General features: G+C 42.4%; 1 protein-coding gene and 1 long non-coding RNA gene across 3 annotated transcripts in view; one reads left to right on the top strand and one right to left on the bottom strand.

The window, feature by feature from the left end:
• cdx1b (caudal type homeobox 1 b) overlaps positions 1 to 18,735 on the top strand; it is a 52,169-nt gene extending 33,434 nt beyond the window's left edge. Inside the window, exons 2-3 of one of the 2 annotated variants that reach the window (XM_043703112.2) lie at positions 15,628 to 15,773; positions 17,750 to 18,735. In XM_043703112.2, the coding sequence (XP_043559047.1) occupies positions 15,628 to 15,773; positions 17,750 to 17,956 (353 nt within the window). In that variant the 3' untranslated portion in view covers positions 17,957 to 18,735. Of the gene's footprint in view, positions 1 to 15,624; positions 15,774 to 17,749 lie in introns of both variants that reach the window. The other variant, XM_043703111.2, reaches the window with a different exon arrangement.
• Positions 1 to 21,966, bottom strand: part of LOC148147480 (uncharacterized) — a 114,438-nt gene that overhangs the window by 65,722 nt on the left and 26,750 nt on the right. The window contains exon 2 of the long non-coding RNA XR_015759632.1: positions 722 to 821. This is a non-coding gene — a long non-coding RNA (uncharacterized LOC148147480). The remainder of the gene's footprint in view (positions 1 to 721; positions 822 to 21,966) is intronic.

Raw genomic sequence — 21,966 nt, 5'->3', positions numbered from 1 at the left:
ACCATTCAATACGAATATGGCTGATCATCTAACTCAGTCCCTTGTTCCCACTTTCTACCCTTGATCCCTTTAGCTCTAAAAACCATATCTACTCCTTCATGAAAACATTTTGCCTCAACTGTGTTCTGTGGCAGAGAATTGCACAGATTCACCTGTATCTGGATGAAGAAATTTCTCCTTGTCTCAGTCAAAATGGCCTATTTGACATCCTTGGACTGTGGCCTCTAGTTCAGGACTCCCTGGTCATTGGGAGCTTCCCTTTACCTGTCAATCTCCACATTAAACACACTTAATTACTGAGAATTGTATGTGTGCATGTTTGTATGTGCGTGCGTATGTGTGTGTTTATACATTGACAATTCCCATCTATGGGTAGGTGAATTTCTCATTGCTTGTTGAACTGAGACCAGGCCAATTTGGAGAGCGAATCTGGTATCCCAGCCAACTGGAACAGAACTACTGCTCCAACCCCTGTGAATGTTCCAGGTCAGCCTTACTGTGGGAGGAGGAGGTGCAATGGTAGTGTCACTGCACTAGGAATGCACAACCCCAGGCTAATGCTCTGGGAACATGGGTCCACCATCACTGCAGATGGTGTAAGTTGAATTCACTAAAAATCTAGGATTAAAAGAGCTAGCCTAATGGCAACAATGTGTGGATTGTCATAAAAACTGATCTGGTTCACTAATGTCCTTTAGGGAATGAAATCAGCCATCCTTACCTGGTCTGGCCTACATGCGACTTCAGACTCACAGCAATGTGGCTGAATGTTAACTGTCCTCTGGGCAACAAATGCTGGGCTTGCCAAATTGGTCCACATCCTATGAACAAACAGAACAGAATTCCTCTCTTAATCATATATTGACCCTAACGCTTACTATCAATGTAATGCCACATTCTTTTCTATTTCTTCTGGAATTTCCTGAACATTGAATATCTTTCAATACGCAACTCTCCGTCTTGGTCACTGTGTATCCATGATTCCATAATGACAATTAAATCATAGCTACTTACCACTACTTGTGTCTTTAAATTACATACCTTATACAGGGAAGCAGTGAAATAGTGGCAATATAATTGAACTAGTAATCTAGAACCTCAGGCTGATCTTCTGGAGCGATTTGTTCAACTCCCACCACAAAAGATGGTTAAAATTTGAAATTAATTTTAAAAATCTGGAATTAAAAGCTAGCCTAATGAACCATGTAACCATTGTTGATTGAAAACAGAGAATACTGGAGATCACAGTAGGTCAGACAGCATCCATGGAGAGAGAGAGCAAGCTAACGTTTCGAGTCTGGATGACTCTTCATCTGAGCTGACATGAAGTATGACCATAAGGCCATAAGACATAGGAGCAGAAATTAGGCTATTCAGCCCATCAAGTCTGCGCCGCCATTCAATCATGGCTCATAGGTTTCTCATCCCCTTCTCTTGCCTTCTCCCTGTAACCCTTGATCCTCTTGACAATCAAGAACCTATCAATCCCAGTCTTAAATGCTCTCAATGCCCTGATCTCCACAACCTTATGTGGCAAGGAATTCCATAAATTCCCCACTCTCTAGCTGATGAAGTTTCTCCTTACCTCCGTTCTAAAAGGTCTTCTCTTCACTCCAAGGCTGTGTCCTTGGGTCCTATTCTCCCCTACCAATGAAATCATCTTTCCAACATCCACTCTATCCAGGCCATGAGGGGGCAGCAATAATGGGGGAGTGGAGTGCTGGGGAGAAAGGATATTGATAGAGCAGATTAGGTGATTGGAATGTGAGAATGGCAGAAAAATAGTGAGTCTAATTGCCAGAGTGGAAAGAACAGAAGAACTGAAGTGGGGGGAGGGGAGAGCGGATATGGTGACAGAGAATATAACAAGCAAAGCTAAATGACGGGGAAAGAATGGTTCACAATTTGCTGCCCCCTTCCACACTTCACACCAGCTCTGATGAAGAGTCTAGACTGGGAAAGTTACCTTGCTCTCTCTCAGGATGCTGCTTAACCTACTGTGATTTCCAGCATTTTCTGTTTTTGGTATAGAATCCAGCATCTGCAGTAATTTGCTCCTAACCATCATTGATTGATGTATAAATCAATTTGGTTCACTGATGCCCTTTCGGGAAGAAAACTCTTCAATTAAATCCGACATAGATGAATCCAGACCAACAGAAAAGTGGCTGACATTTTACTCTCAATTAGAGATGGGTAATAATTATTGAGTTAACTAGAAATGCCCATGAATGAACAAATAAAAAAAGCTTGCTGCAATACTGTGTGCATTTAGACAAAGTGCCCTTAACTTTTTGACATTATTCCAACTTCAAAGTTTAGTTGGCACTCACCTTCATTTTTCTGATTTCACTCGTCAGGTTTTAACTTCCTCTTACCAGTTTTACCAATTTCCAATTTGAGGCACCCATCAGATTCGATAAACTAAATGTGCGTTCTCTCAAGCAAAGAAGATTATGGCACGGTGTTTAACTGAAATGTTCAAGATGATCGAAGCAAAAGTAAAATAATTAGGAAGAAATTAGCTCTAACCTTAAACTTGGTGATAGTGTCAGGAAGAATTTCTTCATCGAACATATTAACACTTAAAGACTAAAATGTACTGTAACATATACAAACATGCAAATGAAGAAGACTAGGCCACTCAGCCCCTCAAGCCTGTCCTGTCTGCTCCTCGATCAACTTTCATCCCTTTGCGTGTCTGGAGTCTGTCTATCTCTGCATTAAAGATAAGTTATATATTTAATGTTATCATTTGTAACAATAATATAAGAGAGGGTGAAGCTTAGCTGATTTGCACCAAGTTCAGTTTAAAGTTCTGGGATTCAGCAGGAGTGGGGAATTAGAAATTCAGAGATGTTTTCAAAGCTTTTCACTGTGCTTCGGTAAACATGACAATAAATTCAATTCAATAGACAATAGACAATACGTGCAGGAGTAGGCCATTCAGCCCTTCGAGCCTGCACCGCCATTCAACATGATCATGGCTGATCATTCCTAATCAGTATCCTGTTCCTGCCTTATCTCCATAACCCTTGATTCCATTGATTCCTCTATACAACTCTTTCTTAAATGAATCCAGAGACTGGGCCTCCACTGCCCTCTGGGGCAGAGCATTCCACACAGCCACCACTCTCTGGGTGAAGAAGTTTCTCCTCATCTCTGTCCTAAATGGTCTATCCCGTATTTTTAAGCTGTGTCCTCTGGTTCGGCACTCACCCATCAGCGGAAACATGTTTCCTGCTGCCAGAGTGTCCAATCCTTTCATAATCTTATACGTCTCAATCAGATCCCCTCTCAGTCTTCTAAACTCAAGGGTGTACAAGCCCAGTCGCTTCAGTCTTTCAGTGTAAGGTAATCCCGCCATTCCAGGGAATTGACCTCGTGAACCTACGCTGCACTCCCTCAATAGCCAGAATGTCTTTCCTCAAATTTGGAGACCAGAACTGCACGCAGTACTCCAGGTGTTCAATTCAATGTTGAGAATTGTGAAAGAGTGACTTTGGTTAGGGGGAATCACAATGAGTTTCAGTTAGTTAAATGGAAGGGTGTGTTGTCTGGGAGGTTTAAATATGATTCAGGAAGGAGTAGGACTCAGAAGAGGAAGGGTTGCGATGAAAAGAGATTCAAGGCTGCAGATGTGAAAAAAATCCATTTCCAGCCCATTCATTAGCCTGCACAGGACAAGATACATAAAATCAGAGAAATACAAAATCATACAGTACAGCAGAGTTCCTTCAGCCCATCGAATCAGTACTGTCAAAAATATACTATTATCTGCACAAGTCCCACTTTCCTACATTAGACCCATTACCTTAAACCATTTCAAATGCTCATTCAATTATTTTGTAGATGTTGCAAACTTTCTCACCTCATACCCTCCCCAGGCAGTGCACTCCAGATTCCCATGGGTGAAAAAGCTTTTCCTGAAAACCCATTAAAACCTTCCACTTTTCACTTTAAAATGATATACCCCCCCCACCCCCAACCCCGTTGGTCACCCTTCGACTAAGGGGAACAGCTGCTTTCTATCGACTCTATCCATGTCCCTCTTATCCACCTCTTTCAGGTCCCCTCTCAACCTTCTCACTTCTGCAGAATTCGCCCTCTATTTGTCACTGAAATGCTCCATCCCTGGCAGCATCCTGGTGAATCTCCTCTGCATCCCTTGCCTTAGCGTCAGGAAAACAACTTGTAACTATAACAACCATAACTCCATAACAACTCTGAAGGAATAAAATCTTCCAAGGACTTTCAAGGAGGATATTGCAAAAACATTTCTTACATGTACTCACGTAAAATAAAGATGAGGTCAGTGACCATAAGCTTGGTCAAAGAGGTGGGATTTAAGGTACGTCTTTATCAGAGGAGAGAGAGGGGGGTATTTAGAAAATGGAGAGGTTTCGAGGTGGCATTCCGAAGCTTAGGATTTAGGAACTAGACAACGGAAGACCCACTGCCTCTTGTCAAGTGACTGAAACCAGGAAATCTCAGGACGTGAGAATTGGTAGACAGCAGAGCTGGTGGGGTGAGGGGTTCTAAAACTGAAGCTGATTACAAAGTTAGAAATCATGGAGAAAAACGTGGTTTTAAACATCACTTCAAAGACTTGGATATACACATGGTCCAAGTTGATGTGTCTGTGCAGTACTGAGGGAGTGCTGCATTGTCAGAGATCCTCTCTTTCAGTTGAGAGTTTAAAGTAGGATTATGTGTAATTCCTAGATGTAAAAGATCCCATAGCACATTTAGAAGAAAACTAGACGTGTTCCCAAGTGAGCTTATATAAAAATAAACCAATTTCCCTTTGTATGTATGTGTGTGGCATGGTGGCTCAGTGGTTAGCACTGCTGCCTCACAGCGGGGAAGTGGGTTTGATTCCAGCCTCGGGTGACTGTGTGGAACTTGCACATTCTCACTGTGTCTGTGTGGATTTCCCCTGGTGCTCTGGTTTCTTGCCAAAGACATGTAGGCTGGGTGGATTAGCCATGGGAAATATGGGGCTGCAGGTAGGATGCCCTTCAGAGTGTGGGTATGGGCCAAATGGCCTGTTCCTATGCTGTTGGGATTCTATGAAATGGTGTTTTCAGACCATTATTGGTTCGTGATATATACTATGTGAAAATTGGCTACCATCTTTCTGACTTTACAGCAATGAGTACATTTCAAAAGAAAAGCTTAACTAGAGGCTCAATATAAGGTAAAGACCAAGAAAACAAGTAGGGAATACAAAGAAAACTTCTATTCCTTAAGAGTGTGAGAATACGTGACGACTTTACAGGAAACAGTTGAGGTGACCAGAATAAACTTGCTCAAGGGGAAGCTAAGCATATGAGGGAGAAAGGTATAGAAGGATACTCTGATAGGGTTAGATGAGGAAGGAGAGAAAAATGCTCGAGTGAAGTATACACTGTATACCAGCAAGTTATAATTGGCCTGGTTTTGAGGTACGAAGTTTGTAACAATTTGTTTGGATTCTATACTCTAACACGCTTTGAGACATCCTGAAGTGCTGTAAAACACTTTAGAAACTCCTTTTATCTACATTTTGTCAGTGAATGTTGGCTGGTGATTTTAGTATTTTGATTGGATAACTGCAAGGAGGATGGTCAGCCCACTGGCACTGAGCTGTGGAAAACCAAAGACTTGTTGTTGAATTCTGTGAGGAGAATTGAAGTAAACCTCACATTATTTATTAACCAAGATAAGCTTCTTATCAAAAACTGAAGTCGGGACTCTCAAGAATTGCTATCAGAGGCAGCGATTTTTCATCATAAACTTTCTGTCAGTGGAGACATTGTGTAATTGGCCTTCAATTATGTTGACAGGAAAGATAGATAACTGGTGTTCACCAGGTAATAAAGTTCGATTGGAGCATACGGCCAAAACATAGTGCAAAAGCTGAGGATAGAATGGGACAATCATGCGATTTCAAATTGTGGGAATTATCCCTGGACTCTGATTAACATGTCTACCTGATTACTAATTTATCAAACAACACTCAGACCTCTCAACTCCAAAGAACTCTACAGCTACCTATCATATCACTCAGATAGAGACTCACTTACAATAAATGAAGGGTGTAGGAATTGCCTTCTGTGGCGAGAAGTAGCAGCCATCATATAAATAGCAAGATCCGACAAAATAGCGTCAAGATAGAGGGTTGACTAATCATCTCTTGGATTGAGGGAAGAATATTCAGCACACAGTGAGAATTTTCCACCCATTGTAGGATCCAACTACTGAACAACTTTGAGCCATGACATATGGTGAGTGCTGTGTTCTTACGAAGACCACATGATCTTGGACCTTTGGTTCCCAAAGCTCCCAACCATTGTGGGTTTGCCTCACCTCAAGTCTGGTTTTGTTGTATACTCTAAGATATCAGTTGATAGATGTGATTCGTCAGCAACTGCATTATTGTTCATAGAATTATAGAATCACAGAATTGTTACAACACAGTAACAGGCCATTCAACCCATCATGACCATGCTGGCTATCTACAAGGACAACTCTCAACTCCCGCTCCCCTGCCATTTCCATGTAGCTTTGCAATTTCTTATCTTCAGATGATTAATCTATTCTTATTTGAAGCCACAACTGAATATTACCTCCACTAAGTTCTTAGATAGAGCTGTTCTTTTAACATGTTCCATAAAGAAGCTTTTCCTCCCAACGCTTTTAAGGTTTGCCACTGGGTCAATGAGCTAACAAGGTGGTAGAAGGTGAATTAGATCAATCTTGGTTCTTTTCTCTTTAACAATTCCCACATTCTTCAGTTTGTATCACGTGCCCTTTCACCTCCTTCTGAATGGTTCAGCATTACCTTCGCCTGAGACATCACCTTTAGTCATGAAGCCTTGAAGCATCAGTGGAGATGACTGGAATGTTTGAGCTATAGGGAGAGGCTGAATAGGTGGGGGCTGTTTTCCCTGGAGCGTCAGAGGCAGAGAGATGACCTTTATAGAGGCTTATAAAATCGTGAGGGGCATGGATACTGTGAATAGCCAAGGTCTTATTTTCCAAGGTAGGAGAGTCCTAAACTAGAGGGCATAGGTTTAAGGTGAGGGAGGAAAGAAACAAAAGGGACCCAAGGGGTAATGTTTTCTCACAGAAGGTGGTATGTATATGGAATGAGCAACTAGAGGAAGTGGTGGAGGCTGATACAATAACAACATTTAAAAGGCATCTGGATGGGTCTATGAATAGGAAGGGTTAAGAGGGATATGGGCCAAATGCTGGCAAGTAGGTCTAGATTAATTTAGGATAGCTGATCGGCATGGATGAGTTGGACTGAAGGCTTGTTTTCATGCTGTATGATTCTATGACCCTATGACTAACTGCAGTCATGTAATGGGTCACCTTCCATAATGTACAGGGCATTCTTAGGCTAAGAATTGTGTGGGTGAGGTTCTAATTGAGGTTCATCATCTGACCCAGAGCTTTCCAATTCAGGCTGATTGTTCAGTGCAGTGCTGTGGGAGTACTGCAAACTCACATGCTTTGTATTTCAGATGACACGTAAACCAAATCCTGAAGATACTCCTCCCATAATTGGAAAGTATCCCTTTTATCTCTTTGATATTCTTGGCCAATATCTATTCTAAAGTAGCAACATTAAGTAGAGGATATGCTTGTAAGGAGATCAAGTGGACATGTAGTGTCCATGATAAGATACAGTTTACATGGATTGTAGGAGCTTCTGGGAGTTAAATCCTAGCATTTTGTTTATTTTATGTACAGTATAAGAATTAGTTATAGAGAGTAGAGGATTAACTCTTGAACACACTCATAGGAAACTGTCAATAACAATTATGTTCAAGTGGGAATGGAGGAGCTTTGAAGACAAGAACAACAAATTAAACCTTGTGCTGAGTTCAAATGTATATAGTTAATATGGTGCCAATCAAAAATTACTTTGACAAGTCCTAAGATTCTAGCCACATTGCTTTCATAGATTAATGTACCCCAACATACTCTAAGACACCTCACCGCAACAATAGACTTTTAAGAATAAAAATTAATCTGACACATATTGCATTAAACTGCCAATTGGTTGTGAGATAATAGACTGTGTCTTAAAATGGGGCAGACAGGTGGCAGATGCAATCTACTGTGACCAACTATACTGAGGTTCATTGAGTAGAAAGACGTGGGGAAATGACCAACCCACCCCGATACTGTCAATTAGAATACTATTTGAGATAACATTTCAGGGAAAGGACATTAAAGATATAGAGAATTGACAATATGGTTTCAACAAGAGGATGTTAGATAGGAAAGTAGAAATGAGAAGAGACACATCAGCCCATAAGCTGTTCATGCTTCACACAAGCCTCCTTTTATCTCTGCTTCATTGCATTGTTTCTGCAACCCTGCATTTTCTTTCTTTGTCTTCTGTTTATCTGACATCCCCTCGTACACTTCTGTGTTATTCACCTCAGCTAATACGTTGCATATTCTCCTGAATTCCCTGTTAGATTTATTAATGATTTGGTCAAATTTACAGGCTCCAATTTTGGAATCCTGCACAAATGGAATCGTTTTCTCGTGTCTATCCTGTCAAAGCCTTTCACCATTTTGAGGCCCACTGTATGCTCACCTTCGCCTTCGCATTTCTTAGGAAAATTGTTTCACCCTTTTCTGATGGAGATTATTCTCTCAGTCTGGTGTTGCCCTTGTGCAGTGTCTCCACTGACTTGCTGTTTCTTATGTGTATCTTTTTCACCCACCTCTGTTCCTATTCCAACTCACCTGCTTTTGAAACCCTTTCAACCATCCCTTCCTTAAATTCTAGGCTTGCGAGTCCCTGACCACCCTTCCACAGTCTACCCTTTATAAATCTGAGACCATTTATATCTGTTACTCATGTCCCAGCTTACACCAAGTCTCCTTTATCCATTAACTGCCTTTGCTTCTTGACCTACATTGACTCCTGGTTCAGCAATGCCCTAATTTGAAACTTATGTCAATGTTTTCAAATCCTTACAGAGTCCAGTTTCTCCACACAGTCTTCCCCACAAACCTCCAAGATATCCTTTAATGCAGGCTTTTCGAGCAGCCTCTGATTTTAATCCACCAGCTTTACAGCTGACTTGGCTCCCAAAATATAGAATACCCTTCCCAAACCATCTCTGCCTCGCTACCTCCCTTCCCTGTTTACTCTTTAAACCAACCTCATTGACCAAGCTTTTAGTCGCCTGCCCTAATATCTTCCTGCATAGCTCAAAGTCGAATGTTGGTGACAATGCATTATCTGCTGGTTGTCTCATTGCTGCTTGTCTGACAATTCTGCGTGCAAATTGGTGGGTGCTTCTCCACGTTGCATTTCAAAGTACTTCTTAAAGGATGTACAATAATTTGGAGCATCCCCAAGGTTGTGAAAAGAACTACATAAAAGTTCCTCATTTCTTTTCTTTCCTTTTACCATATTAAAAGTATAAACTGTTGTGGCTATTACATTGAATCAGATTCTGAGCTATATCCTGAGTAATCTTCCATCCCAAATATAAGGATGTTTTACTCTGGGTTTAATTTGCAAATTAAACCCGGTGTAAAGCATTCTCATGGTTGGGATAAAGGTACACTCAGAATGTAGCTCAGAATCTGATTCAATGTATTCGTCACAACAATTTATACTTTCAATTACCATGTTGTGGTACCCAATTGCAATCTGAATAATCCTAATATTTTGCCTCTAATTTAAATAACTTGATAGATTATTTAAAACATTTGGCTACTTAAATTTCCATTACTAATTCAGAAGAATCTTTAGTCCTCTGAAAGCACCTAGCCAGCTTCAAACATGCCTACACAAACCTGCCCTTGGATTCAAAGGGCATGGTTTCAAAATTTGGAAATAGCAGAAGACTAGGAAATTTGCAAACTTTTGAAGGATTATGTTAAACTTATGTCGATAGGTTGGTGCTAACGGGTGGACAAGAAATAGACGAAATTTAATGCCGAAAATGTCAATTTTATTCTGACAGGAAAGGAAGAAAGAGGTCAAATCATAGAATCCCTTAAGTGCGGAAGCAGGCCAGTTAGCCCATGTTGACCCTCCACACCCACATCCCTGCATTTCCCATGGTCAACCCACCTAGCCAGCTTATCTCTATGGACAATTTAGCATGGCCAATCCATCTAACCAGCACATCATTGGACTGTAGGAGGAAACAGAGCACCTAGAGAAACCCACACGGATACAGGGAGAATGTGTAAATTTCATATGGATAGTTGCCCAAGGGTGGAATTGAACCTGGGTCCTTGGCACTGTGAGGCAGCAAGGCTGTGCCAGGATACAATTCTAAAGGGGGTGAAGAAGTGCAGGCACCTGTGTGCATATGTTCTTAAGTTATTGAAGGGTGAAAGGGCTGGTTGAGAACGTGTTTATCGAACCATAATGGATCCTGGATTCATAAATATGGGCATAGAGTATCGAAGCTGAGAAGTTACGTTAATTCTTTAGAAAATATTGGTTTGGCCTCAGCTGGAGCAATGCATCCAATTCTGGGCCCCACACTTAGGAGACAGTATGGGAAAGCATTGTGAAAATGGATCCAGGGAGAAGGAACCTCAGTTATATTGATAGGTTGGACAGGGTGGGGCTATTTCCCTTGTTAAAGGAAGGTGCATAAGAGATTGGATAGAGACATTCAAATTCATGAGGGGGCTGAAGGGAGAGACAGTTCTATTGTTGGAGGGACCAAGAACCAAATTGCACAGATTAGAGATGATTGCCAAAAGGAACAATGGAGGCTGAAAAAACATTTTTACGCAATGAGTGGTTCGGATCCGGAATGTACTGCCAGAGAGTGCGGTGAAAGCAGATTTAATTGTGGTTTTCCAAAAGCAATATGCTTCATTTTCTAAAGAAAAAATTATTACAGGGTTGTACGGAAGTGGCAGAGGAGAAGGATTCCAGCTCTTGCACACAGCCAGCACTGATATGATGGGCAGAGTGGTCTCCTCCTGTACTGCAATCATCCAATGGTTCTTAACAGTCCTGTGAAGCACCTCTAATGTTTCATTGTCCTAAAAATGTTATAAAAACACAAATTGTAGCACAAAGACCTGTGCTCTGCTGTATACTTGAACTGCACTTTACTAGAACAATGTGCCCGAGAGTCGAGAAGGCATTTTGGGGAACTAATACAATTTTTTTTCAAACCTGAAAAAGTTTTCACAAGATTTTCTTTGCTCATCTTGGGGAATGTTGTCACAAATGAAATGATGAACAAAGTTAAGAAATATAATTTTACACAGAGTGTTGTTGAAGCGTGGAATGCTTTGTCACAGGGAGTGGTTGAGGGCAAAACCATCATTGCTTTTAACTCAAAGCAACTATAATTTGAAACAGCAACAGGCTCTGGCTATTGGCGGGGGTGGGGGTGGGCTGTGAGGGCTGGTTGAGTGCGTAGGTAAATCATGGAGTTTTCCAGCACTGAGCTTGCACAACCCTGATGGGCAGAGAGGCCTCAGGCTGTGCTGTAATCCTCAAAAGTTCTGTCCATAAAAGCATTGGGGATCGAGAGGTTCAAAGTGGGTGTTGAATGGAGTGCAACGCCAATAAGACACGCTGTTTGAAAGTCTGGTTTTACCTCACAATTTTGATCCAAATTGTTGAGTGATGATCTGAAGTGCCTGGAGGAGCTACGCAGGGTGTTGACAGATACACCACTTGAATACTGACCGGATGCAATTTTTGTCAGCAGTGTATCTGGGCTTCTGGGACCCATGATCTCTTCATTGATTTTTACACCAGGCTGTATAATTGGCAATTGGTTCCTTGACAACCGTCTCATACCTTCAAATGTTACAACAAGATGATCCCTTACTTTATTCTGACATTTCAGTTAAAGATCCCATCATAACCTGTGGTGGAGGCTGGTACAATTACAACATTTAAAAGGCATCTGAATGGGGTTATGAGTGGGAAGAGTTCAGAGAGATATGGGAGAAGTGCTGGCAGTAGGGACTAGATTAGGTTAGGATATCTGGTCAGCATGGATGAGTTGGTCCGAAGGGTCTGTTTCTGTGCTGTACATCTCTATGACTCTATAACCACATTGGAGCCTCTTCACTGTCCAATATATCAAGGACTGCCTGTTTCGAGCTCTGCCCCTAATCATACATGATATGTGGGCGTTGCTGGCTAGGCCAGTATTTATTGCCTATTCCTAATTACCCAGAGGATAGTCAAGAAGCCAGAGCAGATAAGATTAGATTCCCTACAGTGTGGAAACAGGCCCTTCAGCCCAACAAGTCCACACCGACCCTCCAAGGAGTAACCCACCCAGACCCATTTCCCTCTGGCTAACACACCTAATACTATGGGCAATTTAGCATGTCCAATTCACCTGACTGTGGGAGGAAACCAGAGCACCCAGAGGAGACCCACGCAGACACGGGAGAATGTGCAAACTCCACACAGATAGTCACTCAAGGCTGGAATCAAACCTGGGTTCCTGGTGCTGTGAGGCAGCAGTGCTAACTATTGAGCCACTGTGCTGCTCAAGGAGAGTAGATTTTCTTCTTAGAAGGAACTAGGGAGCCAGATATGTGTTTCCTCCCCACAATTGGCAATGATTCATGGTCGTCATTGAACTCTTAACTCCAGATGTTAATTGAATTCGAATCCCACCAGGTGCTGGGTAAGGGGCTTTTGGGGTAGTTCACTGTTACCAATCCATCTTTGTCTCAGTTTTATCTTGGATCTACCTCGTGATTAATGGTAGAGGATACAGCAATGTAGATTAACAGAAGAGACTCTGTTTTTAGATAACCAGAAAATTTAAAGTAGGCACCAATTAGTACAACTCCATTTGGTTAGGCACATGGACTAGGACTGTAGGGAGCAGGTTCAGATCTATCTGCTCCCTTTGAAAGCTAGAGTAGAACTCTTTGTCTCCACCCACAGACTTTGTGTGACTTCAGTGGAAACATTACTCATTTAGAGCCATTAACTTATCCAACACAAATAAGATTTTGAGGGGGCCTGACAGGGTGGATACAGAGATGTTTCCTTTGTTGGTGAAACAGAACTCAGGGACATTACTTAAAAAGAAGGTTCACCCAGTTTAGGCAGAGATCAGCTGGAATTTCTCCTCTGAATGGCTGTTGACCTTTGGAATTATCTTTCACCAGAAACGAGAGAGTTTTTTTTTCACACAGCGAGTTGTAATGGTTTGACTGAAAGCCTGGTGGAAGCTGATACAATAGTGACTTGTAAAAGAGTAATTCCTTGCAGAGAAAATACTTACAGAGCCATGGGAGAGGCGACACAAATAGCCAGCAGAGGGATGATGGACCAAATGGCCTTTTTCTAAGATAGGGTGCCATGTCGTCCCTTCTTGATGTGCCAAGATAAGATGTAAAATTGAATGAACATGCTGCTGTAGATGGTCATTCACACACTTGGTGCCCAGGTTGTTGTCTTCCTCTGGCGTTAACTCAAGTTAATACACTCAGACACTATGCTGCTTCACCAAGCAGTGACTCACACTGGTTGCCTGTGGTTTGCTTTTTGCCAGACAACCATATTTTCCACGGGTTGCTGAGCTGCTTGGATGCTATTCACTGACTCCACCCGCATCACTTGCACGCGAGCTAGAAAGGCCTGCTTATTTTTGTATGCCTTTCAACAACAAAACAAACAGATGCACAGTCGGTATTGTGCCTTTCTTTTCAGGGAAGAAAGGGGGCAAGTATTTAACTGAGGAGGGGTGTAGGACTCACACACCAGCACCCATTTTACAATAAGACACAATTCCAAGATGCAACCCATACTCTCGGCTGGCACTGTATTGATATGCAGTCTGTTTACTGATATTTGAGCCGATACAGTGCAGCACAGTGGTATACAGTCGGGAGGGAGTTGCTCTGGGAATCCCCAACATTGACTCAGATCCCATGAAGTCTCATGGCTTCAAATTAAACATGACCAAATAAACCTCCTGCTGATTATGACTACTGTCCTCACTCAGCTGATGAAATGGTGCTCCTCTACATTGAACAACACTTAGAGGAAGCACTGAGGATGGCAAGTACACCATGTACTCTGGATGGAGATTTTGATGTTCATCACTAAGAGTGGTGTGGCAGCAGTACCATTGATCGAGCTGGTCAGGTCCTAATGGACATCGTGGCTAGACTGGGTCTGCAGCAGGTGGTGAGGGAATAAGAAGGAAATACATACTTGACCTCACCCTTAACAATCTGCCATCTTCAGATGTATCTGTCCAGGACAGTATTGGTAAGAGTGACCACCGCACAGTCCTTGTGGAGACAAAGTCCCTCCTTCACAGTGAGGATACCCTCCATTGTGTTGTGTGGCACTATCACCATGCTAAATGGGACAGACTTCCAACAGATCTAACAACTAAAGACTGGGCTCTGTGAGGCACTGTGGGCCATCAATAGCAGCAGAATTGGACTCCAGCACAATCTGCAACTTCATAGACTGGCATATCCCCCACTCAAGCATTACCATCAAGCCAGGGGATCAATCCAGGTTCAGTGGAGAGTGCAGGAGGGCATGCCAGGAGCAGCACAAGGCATACCTGAAATGAGGTGTCAACCTGGTGAACGTACCCAACAGGACTGCATGCATAGGTAAAAATAATAACTGCAGATGCTGGAAATCAGATTCTGGAGTAGAGTGGTGCTGGAAAAGCACAGCAGTTCAGGCAGCAAATGAGGAGAAGGAAAATCCGACGTTTCGGGCAAAAGCCCTTCATGCATGCATGTCAAACAATATAAGCAGCAAGTGACAGACAGAGTGAAACGATCCCACAACCAATGGATTGAACCTGAGCTCTGCAGTCCTGCCACATCCAGTTGGGAATGGTGGTGGACAATTAAGCAACTCACTGGAGGAGGTGGCTCCACAAATATCCCTACTCTCAATGATGGAAAAGGCTGGAGGGGCTGAATGCCCTTTTCTAGTTGCTAAGTGTCAAAATGCATTTAACCAGATCTGAATTTTCAACGAGAAGCATGTTGCTGAAGACTAATGTATGGGCAGTACTGACCTTGGGTACATTTCATTGGCTGTATGCCAGTGTTTCTTGTCCTTTATTCATTCATGTGATGTGGCGTCACTGGCTAGGCAGCGTTTATTGCCCATCCCTAACTACCCAGAGGGCAGTTGAGAGTCAACCACATTGCTGTGGGTCTGGAATCACATGTAGGCCTGACCAGGTAAAGATGGCAGATTTCCTTCCCTAAAGGACATTAGTAAACCAGATGGGTCTTTATGACAATCGGTGATAATCTTACATTCATTATTACTGAGACTCACTTTATACTCTGGTTGAAATTACTGACTTTAAATTGTGCAAAGTGTCATAGTGGAATTTAACCTGTGCCCACCAAGCTTACTGTGGACATCTGCATTACTAGTCCAGAGATGTTACCATAACACTCACCATCTCTTGGAGATGCTGGCGTTGGACTGATGAAGGAGCGTCGCTCCGAAAGCTAGTGTGCTTCCAATTAAACCTGTTGGACTATAACCTGGTATTGTGTGATTTTTAACTTTGTACTCACCATCTCAGTCTCCTTCATGTGTTAAAGGTCATGCTTTCCCATGTAATAAATTGGATTGTTTCTTCCTGATGTCAGCAGGCAAAACCAGAACGAAAGACAAGTACCGAGTGGTATACACTGATCATCAAAGGCTGGAGTTAGAGAAGGAATTTCACTACAGCAGATACATCACCATTCGTAGGAAGTCAGAACTGGCAATTGCATTAGGATTGTCTGAACGACAGGTGAGTGAGCCTCAGTTCTGTGTTATCTCAGATGGAACTAGATTGAAACAAACTATTGCTGGAAGTGTGAGTGGTCAGTGGTGAGCTGAGATATTGAGGCCAGGCAAGTTGTGAAAGTGAGTCCAGTGGCTGTGGACAATGGTCTCAGTTAAACTGACCTGTGTGGAGACCAGGTCCTTAGTATTAATGTGTGTGTGTGAGAGAGAGAGTGTGTGTGTGCCAGGTCCCGACTGTTGGAAATTGCAGGACAAGTTTTCACATTAAAAGTGTTATACTGTTACAAACAAACTAAAATCTAGATCAAACATTCCTTAAGAGGCTAATAACACACCAAACTGAAGAAAAGGCTTTTTCAAACTAACTAATTGACTCATTCACAATATCCCGTGTGACAATTTATTTTGCTTCATGCCACATTTCTGACAGATCAACATCAAGACAAAATAAAGTCTAAACGTTCTCAACCTGCAAGTAGGCTCATTTCTCCTTGCCACACCAGATCGAATCTTTCAATGCATTTTATGAAAAATGTTCTGAGTATTCAAGTTACTGAATCAACCATCTTTCAGACTTCCACATGCAGAGAGCATTTGATTGCTCCTTGATCATTAAATCATGAAAGATTCTCTGATTCTGTTTCCTTCCTTTCATACAGATGACTAACTTTTACAAACATTTTGATTGGTTGTCAGAAGAAAAACAGCTCACCCTGTTTTCACCGTAATATCTGCAGCTGCTCCCCTGCAGCAGTAAACCCATTGTTTTTCCTCTCTCCGTGTGTCTGCCATTCTGTAAACGGAGTTAACTTCTGTATCTAACTCCATGCTGTCCCTGTCCTGTGAATGTTTGATGGGGCAATGTTGAGGGGTCTTTACTCCTCTGTTTAGAGTAGATTAGCTACAGTATGGAAAGAGGCCCTTCGGCCCAACCCTCCGAAGAGTAACCTACCCAGACCCATTCCCCTACATTTATCCATGACTAATGCACCTAACCCTATGGACAATTTAGCATGGCCAGTCCACCTAACCTGCACATCTTTGGACTATGGGAGGAAACCAGAGCACCTGGAAGAACCCAAACACACACGGGGAGAATGTGCCAACTCCAAGCAGACAGTTGCTTGAAGCAGGAATTGAACCCAGGCTCCTGGCTCTGTGAGGCAGCAGTGCTAACCACTGAGCCACCGTGCCACCCATAGACTTTTTAGACTCTTTGTCTCAAAGAGTCGAGAGAGCTTTATTCTGTATTTAACCCTGTATTGTCCCTGTCCCGGGAGCATTTGATGGGGACGGTGTTGAGGGATTTTACTTTCCATTTGCTTCTAGTACAAAGGGTAGAAGAGGCTTTACTCTGTAGCTAACCCCATGTGGTCCCTGTCCTGGGGGTGTTTGATGGTGACAGTGTAGAGAAAACATCCCTTTATGTTTAAATGAATAAAGAGAACTTTACTGTTAGCTGAAAATCATCATGGAAGCTTTACTTTCCAATAACATTTAGTTTAAAAGAATAGACAATGCTTTACTCTATATCTAACCCTGTGCTATCCCTGTTCTGGAAGTGATTTTGGGACAGTGTAGAGGGAGATTTACTCTGTATTTAACCCCATGCTGTCCCTATCTCTGGAATGTTTGATGGGGACAGCGTCCAGAGAATTTTCAGTTTAAAAGGGTAGAGAGAGCTTTACTCTGAATCTAACCCTATGCTGTACCTGAGCTGAGAGTTTATTGGGAACAGTGTAGAGGGAACTTTACTCTGTCCCTAACTCATTATGTACCTACCCTGAAATTGTTTGATGGGGGGCAGTGTAGAGGAAAATTTACTCTATATCTAACCCCTGTTAAAAATGCCAGAGCTTTGTATGCCTAATTTGGTTCGAACAATCAAAGTATGAAGAAATGTTGTCTGGTTACTTAACTGGGAGTGATGCAGAATGTTTTGATGAAGATTGAATATTCTCTTCTCTTGCTCTGTCCCAGGTGAAGATCTGGTTCCAGAATAGACGAGCAAAAGAGAGAAAAATAAACAAGAAGAAGATGCAGCAACAGTCCCAACAAGCTAGCACGACAACGCCCACTCCACCCGGGGTCCCTGGGGCTGTGGCAGCTATCGGCTTGGTTAGTAGCAGCAGTAACCTCGTCTCACAATCCATTCCACTGACTATCAAAGAGGAATACTTGTCCTAACTCAACCCTTCTCCCTGCACCTCCTCTACAATAGGCACTATTCCATTCTGGATTGGCTACACTGCAGTTTGAGGAAAGGAAAAGACTCGTCTTTGATATTTTGTGCTTTAGGAAGTGACGCTGTTTAACCCCAGGAAGAGCTGCCTTCATTCTCCCTCCCTCGACACCTACAGAGGGTGGTGGAGATGGAGAAGGGGAAGGAAGGGCCTTTTCTTTTGGGACCAAGGCTCGAACTTTGACCTTTGCTTTGCGGTGGATGGAAATTCATTGAAAAACATGAGAAGGGGGTACACAGAAATGGAAGGAGGACTTTTGTCTTGAACTGAAGATTTGTTGTGTGCAGTGTATCTTTCTGAAGACTGCACTCAGTAACAACATTGGGAGCCAAGTGGAATAAGAGTCTGCTTCTTCAAGCATCTATCTCTGCTGTTGTGAACGCTGTTAAATTTGTTTTTGGATAGGCTGTAATATATTTCTTGCGGTTAAGGGCTTGTTTATTTTTTAAGAAAGAATATATTGTTTGAAATGTTGTATTACACCAGAAACTCTCAACGTTTTCAAAATGGACTCCCAAGAATGCTTTGTTGGCAAGAAATACTCTTACGTTTTGCTGCTTTCCACATCTTATTCCACGCCCTCTCTCCTCGGGAGTCACTTAAAAGTGGCAAAACAATAACTTGCATTTATATAGCATCTTTCACGAAGTGAAATGTGCCCAAGGCAAATGTTGACACCCAGACATCTGGGACGGTATCAGGGACAGGTGACTAAATACTTGATGTGGCATGGGATGGGCTGTTTATGCTATGGGGGTGGGGGGGGGGTGGGGGGTGGGGATTTGGACAGAAGGACGCAAATTTTACATCTCTCAATATTAATGGTATGGGAGAATGTCATACCAGAGGGAGATGGATCAATGTGGGACTCATTGTGAATGGGATTTCAGCAGAAGAATTTTGGATGAGGTCAAGATCATGGGGGTTGCAGGTTAAGAGGCCAGCCAGTGGACTGTTGAACAATTACAATCTGTACATAATAAATCAGAGGCTTTCTTTTTGATGAAGTGGTAATATCCCTGCCTCTGGACCAGAATCTCTAGGTTCCGGTGCCACACCAAGGCTTGGTGGCCATGGATGGTATGCTGAGAATGTAGTCAGCATGGTTGATTGTCAGTCCGTACATCATTCCAATGTCCCTGATGATAGGCAATAAGAAGAGGAGAGCTTCCATAGCAAGACATTGACAAACCATTGGAGGACTTTGACCATAAGCATAAGCCTATCCAATGGAAGACCACAGCTCAACCTTAAGAAATGGAGATAGGAGAACTGAGAGACAGCTAATAAAAGCAGGAATAATTTCAGCAGCAGGTAGAGTAAAAGAGCCACTGAAGGAGGCTATTTGGCCCATCAAGTCCATGCTGGCTCGCTGGAGCAATCCAGTCAATCGTGATCCAATTATTTCCCTGATATGTCTTCCAACTTCCTTCTGACATGATTCATCACCTGCCCTTCCATCACTCACACAGACCACAGATCTGGGTCACTATCACTCACTGCATAACATTTCTTTCCCACATTGCCCTTCAACCCGGTCCTAAACCTTGTATCTGTGTCCCTCAACTCCTTGCAACAGCAGCAAATGTGAACTGTTTCCCTTATGTACCTCCCAAAACCTTTAATTTTCTTCTGCATCCCCTCAATTTCCTTCATTCCCATGGGAATAACCTTTGCTTCTCCAACTGAACGTTGTAGCCATAGATAAGATGATGGCAATGTCCTCCTGGTACCCTGGTTCCCAAGTGCAGACCAACATCTGGTGTCACTGCCTTCTGTTTTTTTTTCATCCATGGGATGAGGGCATCATTGACTAGGCCAGCATTTATTGCCCATAGGGCAAGTAAGAGTCAACCACATTGCTTGGGTGTGGAGTTACACATAGGCCAGACCTGGTAAGGATGGTAGTTTCTTTCCCGAAAGGACATTAATGAACTAGATGGGTTTTTCCAACAATCAGACTCTTCATTGCAGATTCTTCATCTAGTGAATTCAAATTCCACCATCTGCCAAGGCAGGATTCAAACCCATTCCCCAGAACATTATCCGGGTTATTAATTCATTGATAATACCACTAGGACATCGCTATGGTCAGTGAATCCCATTGGAAGCATGGAGGTGTATTTTGTTATTATCATAATTATTAAACTTGGACAATGTTACTAAGATTTTATAAAAACCATTAGATGTTTTGCCCTTTCCAAAATACGCAGAGGGCAGTTGAGAGTCAACCACACATAAACCAAACCAGGTAAGGTTGGTAGATTTCCTTCCTGCAGGATATTTGTGAGTTAAATGAGTCTTTACAACAATCAACACATAGTCAGTATCAGACTGGCTTTTAATTGGATTGAAATTTCTCTATTGGCCATACTGGGATTCAAACCTACTCAATCTCAGAGAATTATCTTGGGGTACTGGATTACAATTCCAGTGATATAACCATTGCCCCATTACCTTCCCTATGAACCACGAGCACAGACCTACAGCGATGTGATTAATTCATAACTACCTTCTGGGCAGTTAGAGATGGACAATAAATGCTGGCCTAGCCAGTGACATCCACATCTCATGAATGAATTAAAAAACAATCACATGGAGCATTATAATAGGGTGTACAGCTCAGAAAGAGATTATTCATTACAGCTGGACCATGCTAGTATTCCAGCTCCGTCTGAGCCATCATCTCACTTAAATTCATCTCATCCTATGAACATAGTCTTTTCTTCCAATCATTTCTTACATAGGTTTCCCCTTACATGTATCTCTTATGATCTTGATGGGCCGAAAGGCCTTTAACTGTGATGTAGATCTCTATGACTCCATGACAATTTGCCGCAATTGCTCCTTACAGCAGCATGCTTCACATTCCTACCCCTCTCTTAGTAATGAAGTTCCTCCTGAACTTGCCTATGGATATTGAAATAGAGACCGGTATTCCATCACCAAGTCACCCTTTGTTTATGTGTGTACAGTACACTGGCCATGACCAGCCAGCTCAGAGTCAGTCCCTGAAAGACAGGAGATTCTGAATCCCCTGTTTATATTTCTTAAAATAAACTGTTTTTTATTTAACCTATTTTGATGTTATTACACACCTCTGGAGCAAATGGGACTTGAACCTAGGCCTCTCAGTCCAGGAGCAGGGACACTACCACTGTATTATAAAATGGCCCTAATCCCCTGTTTATTTTCTTTTCATTTTTTTTCCTTACCCCCACACTACCGCCTAACTGCGGGAGTGCTTATTCTTTTCTCCAGCACCCATGTTGTGTGTGTGCAGATGAATCCCCTGTTTATACCTGTCAGCCAGGGCTCCCTGATTGGACCAGGTTAATAACCCCCATCAAGAGTCTCATAGTCAATAAGATCCACCTGGTTCCAATCACTACAGATTTATTAGTGACCAGCTTATATTTATGATTTTGGTTTGTCCACAAGTGGAAACTGTTTCTCTGTATCTACCCCATCAAATCCTGTCATAATCTTAAAGCCTTTGGTTAGGTCATGGCTGAATGAATAAACTAAAAGCCTGTGGTCATGAGATCCACATTTTCTCCACTCACTGACTTCTCCCGAGTTCCTACTGGATTTCATTAGTGAGCATTTAATGTGCATACGTATTCTGAAATTGCCCACAAGTCAATTAACTGGATAATGCTAATCAACCCAGGATTTTGATAGTGGTGGATTCAAAGATGGTTATGACTTGATATTCAATAGCATTTCCATCACTGAATTCCTTACTGTCAATGTCCTGAGGTTACCATCAACCAGAAACTAAAATGGGCCAGCTGTATAAATATTGTGGCTGCAAGAGCAGGTCAGAGGCTAGCAATGCTGCAATATGCAACTCACCTCCTGGCTCCCCAAAAGCCTGACACCATCTACAAGGCACAAGTCAGGAGTATGATGGAATACCCTCCACTTGCTTGGATGAGTATAGCTCCAACA

The sequence above is a fragment of the Chiloscyllium plagiosum genome, unplaced genomic scaffold (assembly GCF_037043375.1).
Source record: "Chiloscyllium plagiosum isolate Xiang-an unplaced genomic scaffold, Cpla_swu_hap1 HiC_scaffold_16, whole genome shotgun sequence".
Lineage (NCBI taxonomy): Eukaryota > Metazoa > Chordata > Chondrichthyes > Orectolobiformes > Hemiscylliidae > Chiloscyllium > Chiloscyllium plagiosum.
The sequence above is the reverse complement of the archived record's forward strand: the minus strand, read 5'-3'. Positions and strand labels throughout refer to the sequence as shown.